This window comes from Parasteatoda tepidariorum, chromosome 2 (assembly GCF_982258835.1).
Source record: "Parasteatoda tepidariorum strain Cologne lab strain chromosome 2, Ptep-v5.0, whole genome shotgun sequence".
Taxonomy (NCBI): Eukaryota; Metazoa; Arthropoda; class Arachnida; order Araneae; family Theridiidae; genus Parasteatoda; species Parasteatoda tepidariorum.
The window spans coordinates 83,107,444-83,120,223 of NC_141756.1; the positions used below are offsets into that span (position 1 = coordinate 83,107,444).

Here is a 12,780-nt window from a genome sequence, read left to right on the forward strand (position 1 = left end):
GTCATCATCGTTTGCTAGTTCAATCGGTCGAAAGGAACGGTTATGAGCAGGTGTAGCAGGTCACCAGGTTTTCATCGAACCTGTTAATGGCACTAAAGGCAAAGAAAATTAGTGATGTTTCGATATTTCTGTTGCGGTGCGTTTTTTCAGTTTCCTTACTCAATTCAATTACATTGTGCGAAATTCCAAATTTTTTTGTGGACATTGAACTGAAACCAATACTCTATTCTGATGGAAAAACTCTTGCGGAGATAATATTTGATGAAAGTGGAATAATGAAACATTGCAGGCTACATGAATTAGAGTGAGTAACGATATTATTAGTTATTGTGCGTTAACAATATTAAAATGATATACAATATAATAAAATAATATATATAGATATTAAATAAAAAAAATTTTTTTTAACTGAAAGCATTAAAAATTAAAAGTAAAATTTTTCCTTTTATTAATCTTTAATATATTATTTTCCATGTTTTCTCTGTATTTTTAACTTTTATCTTTTATCTATAACTTTTTCTAACTCTGCATTTTTTGTAAAGTGAAATTCTTTCCTTTTCATTATTTACTTATTTTCAAATTTTATTTTTCAAATTTTATGATTAATGATAAATTAATAATGTTATAATGATTAATAATTATGATTAATAATAGTAATTTTATGACTAATGAGGCAATTGTATTGTTGTATAAAATTAGCTGTATGAATTTCACAAAATTTTGTGAAGTAAAATATCTAATCTTTATTTTTTTGGAAGAAGACTTTAAACAGTTTAAACTAATTCATATCCATTGTTTAATTTAATACTGCCAATTAGGAAACGACTTTTTTTAATTGTAAAATGTTTGGTTTTTACTAAAAGATTTGAAAATATTTGCCTGTTATTTGAAAAATAAAAACATTAAAAGTTATAACGATATCTACGAGTTAACTATTTATTTATCCCTTATTTAGCCATATTTACCTCCAATAGCTATTTATCATCATTTCTGATTATTGTTCTCTGTTATTATTGCGTTTTTGATTTCTATTCTTTTAACAAAATTAAAATCTTAAAACTTAAAGTATTGTACATTTATTTTAAATTAATCTCATGACATTAATTTTTACGCATAAATCAACATATTATTATGGAGTTATGTCTTTAAGTTTTCCTCACATCTAAAATTTCAGTAAATCTAAAATAAAATTAAACAGTTATCCTAAACTGTAAAACGAAAGCAAAAATAATAATTTAACTAACGTTACATGTTTTAAAATACTTCTTATAGCTCATTTCTCAATTTGAAAATGATTTGTTACTGAAACAAATAAATATAACTGAAAACGTATAAAATTATGTTCTCTCGTTATATAAATTAATTAAAAAATAAAATGTAAACATCATACGAAATCGAATCACTTATTAACTTGAATTTATTTTCTAATATAATAGAAAACACTGGGAAATAAATTATTAATTTTAATAAATTATAATTATTTAGTTAAAATAAATTTTTTAATTATTAATTTAATTAATTTGATATGTATGCCTTACAAAACAATCTAGCAAGAGCAATGATAAATGAAATTTTGAACATTAAAGAATTATTTCAAAGTTAACGGAGAATGGAGATTAATGTTAAATGGAGAATAAATTTGATATTTTATTTTATTAATTTTTTGGCAAGGATGTAATTTACTTTATCACAACAATACACAAAAACAAAGAAAATAAAAGAAAAAAGAAGAAAAAACGGAGCATCCTGAATTACTTTTGATTCCCTTTTTAATTGGATTTTCACGTATTAGGACTCAGTCTTAATGGCTCGTGAGCTTGACTTCAAATATGATGAATTATTTAAGCAGATGATATTTTAAGTTGAGAAATCATGCTCAAAAATATACTTTTTTCTGAACAAACATCTTTTTCTCGACGGATTTAGATTTCTAACATTAAAATATGGTGGATTTTTAATATTGAACCAGAATTTTTAATACGAACAGAATTTTTAATAATAAACAGAGTTTTAACTATTGATTTATTAATATTTTTATCGCATTTAATAATAGTAGAAATTTTTTTTACATCAATTTAAAGAATGTAATTTCATATGGCAAAACGCAAAATTTAAACGAAATCGGTCAAATAGTTTCCGAGTAATCCAATTTTAGAAAAGGCGCATATTTAAGTCTCCAAGAAATGAGGTTTCAAAACTTTATTCCTTGAAATTGTCGTTAATACTTAAATGCCCGTTCTAGGAAGAAAAAAAATGCCGAGATGTGGTAGCCATGGCAACATTTTACTTTTGTCATACAAATTAATTTCAATGAATGCATTGGTATTTATAGAAACAGGAACAACAGGTCAACGCCCCAATAATTTTGATTATCATGATTGTCATTTGATATGTGCCCATAAAAAGAGGTTTATTTTCTATAGCTTTAATAGTTTTTCTGCTACTTGCGTATGAATAATTCCGAATATTTTGGAAGATCCTGTTATAAGGAATAAATTTTAAGTAAATTAATATACGGCAGTTCTATAAAATAAAAATTGCCAAAAAAAGTATACAGGGAGTGCTGTTACTGAGTCTTCTTTTTATTATGGCCTTTACGAAACACGAGATGTGGTCTAGAAAGAAAATGATATTTTCTACTAGAAAATCCATAAAACTGCATTTAAAGAGAATTTTAAAATGAATTAGTCTAAAAGAGGTTGATGTAATTGAATATGTATCCATAAAAATTTATCAAGTCCCGTACAGGACTGATCGTAAAGACACGGTTCCCAGTAGAACACAGAAAGTCAAGCATCACTGGCTGCGGTCAGTTAGCGGGTGGGTGACCACTTTGATCAGTCTGCGTAGGGACCGAGGGTGTGTGGTATCGGACCTCGTTAAACTGCTCCACCGTAAAGTGCTCGACTTCATGCAGATTGTCAGGCTAGCAAACAGAGGATCAAAATTGAGATGGCATGTCTTCGGATCATCTCAAAGAGTGTTTTCCAGACAGCCGCCACTAGCCCATTGTGCAGCTCTAGTGCAACGCAAATAAAATACGTACCTACCTGTCTTATATTTATTAAAGTAGAACAATAATAGTGAATAATATGTATACAAATACATATAGTGAATAATATGTAAAGAATAATATGAATAATTTAGTGAATAATATGTAAAGAATAATATGAATAATATAGTGAATAATATGTAAAGAATAATATGAATAATATAGTGAATAATATGTTTAAAAATACATATCTTTAAAATTATACTTGTTTAAAAATTTATCTATATAAATAAAGAAAAGTAACAAATTACAAAATTTGGATTCTTTGATACGTATGGGTAATTTCCAGAAAATACAATGCTTCAAAAAACAATTCAGAATAGTTCATTTATTTATTGATTTTAAATATTCCTTAGGTAACCCAACCCTGATTAATACCTTACAGAGAGCAATTAGTTTACAAACATTATGGAGTTTAAAAGGACTCAGATTGAATAACATAATTTATGTTATTAATGATTTAGAGAAGGCAGGAAAATGACAGTATAAAAACCTATTTCCTGTTTTAAATCTTCTTAAGTGGATTTTTTTCCTGAAGTTGTCTTGTCTACTTCTATTGGAAAATATATTTTAACGAAATGGCATACCAATCATACATTTAATCAAAAACAGTTAAAGCTTTGTGGAGGAATTTAAATAAGAGGCCATGGAAAATGACATATTTTTGCGTACTGTGCTAATGATTTCTTGAAAAACTTGTTTAAATTAACTTCAAAATATTCTACAAAACTTTTTTTTTACAGAATATTTTGGAAATCACTCCTTGAGCACCTACTCCAAAAATGATTTCAACAGTTTAGATCTAAAAAATTAGACGGAGAAAAATGTATGCAGTTTTAAAACAATTTTAAAACAAATAATTATTGAAAATATTGCAGGTGACATGGCAGAGAAATAACATTATGAAACTCAACATACACTTTTATATATATATATATATATATATATATATATATATATATATATATATATATATATATATATATATATATATATATATATATATATATATATATATATATATATATATATATATATATATATATATATATATATATATATATATATATATATATATATATATATATAATAGTTTAAACCAGTGTTGAATCATTCTAAAACGCTAACTTTAAAAAAACTAACTTTCTGAAAAGCTAACTAATTAAACTTAAAAAAAATCGTCATTTCATTTCATGATATTATATTTCTGTGACAGTTACAGTAAATTGTCGTATTTGTTGAGAAACACCCATGTATATGTTTGTATCCGCGTATGTGTGTTTCTTACAGAAATCCGCAATTTTGAATTGATTCACACTACATTGATGTACAGATGTATAGAAGGCATGGAGGTTGTTACTATTTACTTAGAAACTCCCTCCGGTCATTGATTGGAGTCCTTCAGATAAAAAAAAATAAAAAAAGAGTTTTAAATAGAGAGACGGTAGAGCCGTGGTGGCTCAGGAGATAGAACGCTCACCTCCAATGAGGTGATCCGGATTCGAATCCCAGCGATGGCTTGTCGATTCTAATTCTACACCTGGCTCGCACCAGCTAATGCTGACGTGCCTCAGTGGTGGGCGGATCATTGGTTAAAATCTCCTTGCGGTCAGACTAACTGTGAGAGGTTTTCATAGTTTTCCTCTCCATGTAACGCAAATATAGTTTAGTTCCCTCAAAAAATCCTCCTTGAAGGCTACTTTGTTCCTATTCTTGATCCATGAGTTCCCTTGTCTTCTGGGCTGAGTTTAAAATTACAAGGCTACGTAGAGATGAACATTAATGTTCAATTGATAGTCGTAAACTAAGAATAGGGTCTACTGTTCAACCCCGGTTATGAAATAAAATATAAAATATGTTATAATGAGTCGCAAGTGGCTCAGAGATGGAGTACTCGCCACCCAATTAGGTGATCCACGTTCGAATCCCAGCGATGGCTGGACGAAAACGAAATCTGCTCCCGGTTCGCATTGACCACAGGAGAATTGAGAGTATCGTCCATGAGTTGAGAATCAAATATCACTGACTAGGAACAGTAGTAACTTAAAACAATAAAAGTATAACTAATAAAACTTAATAAACTTAAAATAAACGAAAAAGCAACTAACTTCAAAATGAAAATTAAAAAAGCAGGCTGATCAAAGTGGTCATTCAATCTCTCAATGTCTGTAAGTGATGTTTGACTGCGGTGATCTACTGGGAACCGTGTATTGCAATCAGTGCACTGTTGGACAAATAATTTACAGAGAAAAAAAACCCGTTAAACTTTATAACAATTTTGTATTGACCGCTGAATCTTCTTTGTACAATCAGGGTTCGATCACCTGTCCAATAAGAATGCACCAACAACAATGAAAAACAGTTTTAGACCGTAATTTTTTATGTTATACAAAAATTACGATATTATAAAGGCTATATAAAGATTACGTTATCTTTATTATGTTATTTATATTTTTATGTTATGAATATTAATATCAAAGCTAACAAATTGATTTCCTTAGATGAATACACAATTTAGTATTTCATTTTTATTTTATTATCAGGTAGTAATGAAGAGTTAAAGAACAATAATAGCAATTTATACTATGTCTACTTTTAACATATATTAATGATATACATTAGAAGAAATAATTAAATAAGTAATTTTATTATGCCAAATTTTAACAATATGTGAATACAAAAGCTTGCATAGTTTTAAATAAATCCATATTTCTTATTTTATTTGATATGCATTAAATGAAGTTAATTAAATGTTTTCAAGAAGGTTACAAAAAAAATCAGAATACTTCAACTAACCTTTTAACGAAGCTAAATTAATATCAAGGCCTGTCTACCCGATTATCGTTGCTCGCGGAGTCAATTGTATACTTCAATTTATTGGAATAATAAGTTAAATTAATGAATTAATCTGAAATTATTTATTTTTGTGCAACGTGATGTCAATAACTTTCACATAATAATTGTTTTTAAGCTTAAAATCATCAAGTATTCTAATGATTGAAAAAAATATAATTTTTTCGCTAAATTACAGGTTTTTACGAACAGCACAACGCCTGATACTATAAGCATGAAACGTTAATCCCACAGCTAAATACCCCACTGAAGTCGATTGGAGCAGAGCTCACACTGAATATTTTCAACGGTAGTACTGTTTCTAATGAATAAATGAACAAAATTGAATGAATTGGATAAAATGAATGAACTCCTCTAATTTAATAGATTAATTAGTTCCACTAATTCCTTATAAAAAATAGTCCCGCGGTGAACTAATTGTTAAGACACGGTTCCTGGCAGTTCATAGAAGTCAAGCATCACTAAATGCGGTCATTGTGCGGGTGGGTGACCACTTGGATCAGCCTGCGTAAGGACCGAGGGTGTGCGGTATCAGTCCTCGTTAAACTGTTCTACAGTAAAGTACTCGACTTCACGTGTAGGTCGTCGGGCTACCAAAGCGGGGGCGCCATCCCCTCTGCGGAGGATCAAAATTATGATGGCATATCTTCGGATCATCCTCAGGGATGTTTGTCAGACCGTCGCCAATAGCCCAATGTGCAGCTCTAGTGCGACGTAAATGAATTACAACAACAACCTTATACAAAATTTTCACTTGAAATTACGACTTTAAACTACTGACATATGCAGGAAACTTCAAATTAAGCGACATGATAAAAGGCTTCAAGAAGATGAAAAATTGCCATAGAATTTGGGAATCGCGAACTACGTTGGAAGGGGGAAAATTGGAAGAAATTCCCCGTAAATTTTGACGTCACGCTGTAAAACAACTTCAAAATATACTACGAACTCGCTAACAGCAGAAAAAAAAATTTTTTTTTGATTATACTACAAGAGTTTTTGGAAGTTGCTCCCACTGAACTTATTGCACAGTCTACAACGATTTCTAGACGCACACAAAGATGCCATGTGTGTTTTGATGTTTGCCGAAACGACGACAATCAGCGCAATGATAAGTCCACAAGAGTCGCATAAACTTGTACTTAAAGGTGGTTCCATAGGAAAAGGTCAAACGAAACGAAATTAGGCGAAAGCGTCCAGGGGTGGCGAACCTCGTGAACACCAACGTGTCATTTTTTCCAAAAAATTGTTTAATGAGGTCATAGACGCGCCGTCAAATAATTTTGCCTTCGTGATTATTGGGAAAATAATAATACTAAATACTATCAACTCAAAACTCTTTAATTACATTGAAAAAAAAAATATTTTGAAATGTCTCAGTTATATGCGTAATTCAACTTAAAGTAACATCAGTGTGACTACTGTTGTTGCAGATTAGATGACAAATAACTTATATTAGGTTGTAAGATGTTAGTTTAAGCAGGACTGTTTATTTTTTTTTTTGTTAGATATTTATTGTTAGCTTGTTTTTTATGGTTATTAATTGCTTTTTTAGCATTAATTGTTAATTTTTTTCATTGGTAATTGTTTATTGTTTTTTGTGAATTTTAATTTAATTGTTACATATGCTTCATAGTGTAATAGCATTTGAGTAATAACAATTCATAGTGTAATAACAAATATGATCAGTGGCGTGCCCAAAATATTGTGTCGGGTGCCATAAATGGCACGCGTGCCATTGGTTCGCCATCCCTGGCGCAATGGATCCAGCGCTTTCAATCCTCTTTCTTGGATAGTTTTTATCTTTTTGGCACCTTGTATCACCCTTCTAAATATTTTTTCGAATTTTGAAACGCCCTGTACATTAATTGACAACATCTAACGACATGAAATGAATGTTTCGTTGCTTTATTTTAATTTGCCACACTTGCTATTCTTACTGTGGTGTTGCATGAGTTTATTTGATATTTTTAGAGAAGACGCAGATGCTGAACCAATTATCAAAGTGAGTGGTTTAGCAGTGAAATATCCCACCTTCAAAGAAATGTTACTGCTCATCAATAGCTGTACACAGCTTGAAATTCCTAAAATCAATGATACAGATTCCACAACAACAACTACTACTACTGAATCACCAGGTCTTATAATAGGAACTTGGAGCATTTGGAATGGGATTGCACCAGGTAAAATCATTTAATAATCTCCGAATTATTTATTTGTAGCAGATTAGTCCGTACGTGATTTGAAACAAAGAGATTTAAAACTTTCACGTACCTTTTCTCATGTTTACGTAAGTATGTTCTGAAGTAACTGATCAAACGCTGTTTGAGTAATCTGCGACGCAAGCATGCGCAATCTATTAATCTAGTTACAATTCCATATTTGCAACTTAAAGCAACTCTGAAAACAGTAAATATGTAAAGTCAAGTTAGATAATACTATTTTTTTTTAATTCTGGCATGGCCAAGCATTTAAACTTTTGTTTTCAGTTTTTTGTTTTTATTTAAATTTTTGTTTTCAGTATTCAGACTTACCACGTAAATTGGTACCTAAGCTTATACTTCCACACAACACCGTCGAGTTTATTTACAATATCGGCATCGCAACATGCTGCATATGCAAATCGGAATTTTGGTTATCCTTAGTATTGGACTCTCAAAATCCTGCTTTCAGCATTCGGTTTGAGCTTTGCTTCATTCTGTTAAACAACCGAGGCACAATAAATTATTTTTGTGAAACAAATCGAATTTCACAGAAAAGTTTTTTTTTTTACATGGCTCAAACTAAAGATATCATGCAGGTCTTCGGGCTACCAAAGTGGGGAAACCATTCGTATGATAGAAATTGTGATGGCATGTCTTCGGATCATTCACATGAATGTTTCCCAGACCGTCACCATTAGCCCATCGAGCAGCTCTAGTGCGACGTAAGTAAAGTACTACCATTACAAACTAACGATACATTTTACACCACTTGGAACCTGTCTCAGCATAAAGCTAAAGAAGATATTACTTTTAGAAAATATTGCTACAGATTTACATTAACATGATAAAATAAACTTACATAAGCGTAAAACAAGTATTCCTTTATCGAATCAGAATATCTGTTATTTGTTACAGATTAATCCGCACGTAATTTAATAATAAACTTACATAACTAATTTAAACTTACATAAGCGTAAAACAAGTATTCCTTTGTCTAATCAGAATAACTATTATTAGCCGCAGATTAATCCGTACGTAATTTGAAACACATAGATTTAGAACTTTCACGTATATCCCACACGTTCACGTACGTGTTCTGAAGTAACTGAGCAAGCCTTATCTCCCTATTCTATTGCTATTAATTCGCAAATGATATGCAAATATACTGGAGTTCAAGATCAAAAATGCCCACTCGAAATTAACATATGAAGAAAACAGAAAAAAATATTGTAACATATCTAATTTTGTTGCATTTATGTATTTTAATTTGCATAAGCATCAGGAAAAATATTTTTATTGCAGGAACAAAGTGGTGCGGAGTTGGTGATATAGCCGGCTCATTTGAAGATTTGGGCTCGGAAACAGACGTGGACGCTTGTTGCCGTGCTCATGACCATTGTCCAGTAAAACTGAAAGCATTCCGTACTGGTTATGGTTTGCTGAATTTATCTCTATATACTAAGTAAGTTATTAAATTTGTTCTTTAAAGTATATCTAATAAATCTGAACTAATGATGAAAATTGAGTAAAAGAAGTTACATATCAGTAGAAGCTATAGGATAATAAACTCAGGCTGTAAATTTCATGTGATATAAATACTTTTTATATTCTCTTCTCTCTTAAGATATTTAAACTCTTTTCATCTGAGTTCAATGTGTTTGTCAATAAAAGGAGGAAAAAGAAACCTTGAATTTTTTTTTTTTTTTTTTTTTTTTTTTTTGTTGATACTTCCTATGTTTTATGTAACACACTTACAATCATTATGATCAAAAGTAAAAAGTCTGGACAAAGTAAAAGAAAAATTTGCAAAAAAAATTAAATTAAATATTCAGTTTCGAAAATTTTACTTTAACGTTTCTTCCTATATTCTTTCAATGGACACTTTCATAGCAACGTTGACATAAAATACAAGATGTGTTTAAAAAGTTCGGCAAATGGATGGATACCCCATTGGTTGTCATGCCAATGGACAGACGCCACTTAAAAAATTACAATAAAATAGTACATATAGTCTTCTACGTGGTTTTACAATAGGCTATTGCTTTAAAATAAATATTTTTAGCGTATTTGCGCAGATTAACATATTGGCAACAAGTAACAAATGGGATTAAATTAATTTAATATGCCTAAAATGACGCTGAATTTTTTTAAACTTAAAAATTATTCCTTTTTAACTACTTTTTTCTTCAAAATATATTTAAATATATACAAAACATAAATAAATCCTTCTGTTTTTAATAGAAAACAAATTAAATTTTTTTTGTTACAAAATGCATCAAAAACCCATATGATCATAAACATAGCCTCATATGAAAGCTGGGCTATTTCTTTTGCGCAATCGCCCGAACTGTTTTTGCAATATCTATTGATAATAAACAAAAAATGAAATAAAATAAAAACTATTGCCTTCCTGCTGTATTATAAATGATGCAAAGAATTGAAGGGAAAGTGTATCAATATATGAAATCAACTCATTCATTTCATTGAATTTCCTTTTATTTATATTTCTCTGAAAAATGTATTTAAAAAGGGATACGATTTTTCAATACACATTGAATAATGAAAGATTTCTAGAACAAAAAAAAGTTTCTCTTTTTTTCACTGGTATTGAAATCTGAAATAATAACCTGCTGTACAGATAAGGAAAAAAAAAATTTTTTTTTTAGAAACAGTATCACATTCATCATTGCTCAATACGAGTAAAATCTAAAGTTACCTGCTGTTCAGATTTAAAAAAAGAAAAAGATTTCGAAACGATATGACTTCATTTATGTATGTTGAATAAATATTCTGTCGTGTCATGTTTTTAAATAATTTCCTCAAAATGATATCGTTTCAATCTGAACTGTGACTTTTTTGAAAGAGAATTTTTCATAGTTAGTTACAATAAACTAATAACCAAATTATATTGAGTTGTGAGGAAAGTAATTTCGTATTTTTCGCAACAGAAGAGTGGGTATATATTTTTTCAAACGCAAAAAGTAGTTCATCAGTGCCGTGAGTAGGCGAAAAATAGTTGATATTCACCTTAAATGTGAATGTCAGCAAAATGATACCAAATTAGTATCAGTCTTATTTCCTTTTGTCATTTTAAATATTTTAAACATGTCAGCAAAATGATACCAAATTAATATCAGTCTTATTTCCTTTTGTCATTTTAAATACTTCAATTTATAACGTCTAAAATATTTTTGATAAATAATTGACTTGAAAAACCTAAATTAGCAATTAACTACTTACACTGCCCATTAATTGGAAAAACAATGTAAGTGCTTCCCTATTTGATTCCGAGAAAAATGGCTTGACAACTATTTTCCTTCTATTGCTAATGCTATGAACGCTAAAATAAAATGCTAAAAAATAAAATTTAATAAAATATTAATTAAATTAAAAATTAATAAAATACTAATTAAATTAAAAATTAATAAAATACTAATTAAATTAGAAATTAATAAAATAGTAATTAAATTAAAAATTAATAAAATATTAATTAAATTAAAAAATTAATAAAATATTAATTAAATTAAAAATTAATAAAATATTAATTAAATTAAAAATTAATAAAATATTAATTAAATTAAAAATTAATAAAATAAAATTTATTTTTGAAAAAAAATTTCTGCAAGATGCAGCTTACCATATAAAGATGCCAAATGCATAAAAATATTAATTTTGAATTTTTTGTCGCTTACGTTGATTTTTCAATTACACGGAAGTATACAATTAACAACCTAAATATGCTTGTCAGTCGTATTTTGAACTGAATCAATATTAATTTTTCAATTGTTACTTTTTACCGTTTTAGGAGAGTCATAAGCAGTGTACAGTTAGTTAATTAACTACCTACACTGCCCATTAATTGGAAAAACAACGTAAGTGCTTCACTATTTGATTCCGAGAAAAATGACTTGACAGCTATTTTCCTTCTATTGCTAATACTATGAACGCTAAAATAAAATGTTAAAAAATAAAATTTAATACAATATTAATTAAATTAAAAATTACTAAAATAAAATTTAGTTTAAAAAAAAAATTTCTGCAAGGTGCAGCTTACCATACAAAGATGCCAAATGCATAAAAATGTCAAATTTGAATTTTTTTCTCGATTTACGTTGATTTTTCAATTGCACGGCAGAATACAATGAAATACCTATATACGCTTTTCAGTCGTATTTTGAACTGGATCAAGACTAATTTTTCAATTGTTGTTTTTCACCGTTTTAGGAGAGTCATAAGCAATGTACAGTTAATTTTTTATAGTTTAGTCGGAAACACTTATTTTAGGTTTTATAAGAAGTTACAGAACCAGAAAACTTTTTTTTACTCTCAAATTAATAGTTGTAATGAAAATTGTGGTATTTTAAAATGATGTTTTTAAATAAATCAATAAGTATGCATCAAAATTACATTTGACAAGACAGATTACAGTCAATTATGGACGGACGTTATTCTCAATCTGGGATTTTGAAACTAAGAAAGAGAAAGTGCGATTAACCCTGACAGCTCTTCATAACGATCTTATACCAATCAATTGAAAAAACAACGAAAGTGCTTCGCTACACATTTCGAGAAAAGTGACTTAACGTCCTTTTTTATTTCTATAGCTACTCCTATGAACGCTAAAATAGAATTTCAGGAAACTATAAAACAAAATTTATTTTTGAAAAAAAA

At 29.0% G+C, this 12,780-nt stretch overlaps 1 protein-coding gene across 1 annotated transcript in view; it reads left to right on the forward strand.

Moving 5' to 3' along the window:
- LOC107441666 (uncharacterized) overlaps positions 1-12,780 on the forward strand; it is a 38,152-nt gene continuing 25,372 nt past the window's right edge. The window contains exons 1-3 of the mRNA XM_016055010.4: positions 1-304; positions 7,880-8,088; positions 9,412-9,571. Of these exons, the coding sequence (XP_015910496.3) occupies positions 87-304; positions 7,880-8,088; positions 9,412-9,571 (587 nt within the window). The 5' untranslated portion in view covers positions 1-86. The remainder of the gene's footprint in view (positions 305-7,879; positions 8,089-9,411; positions 9,572-12,780) is intronic.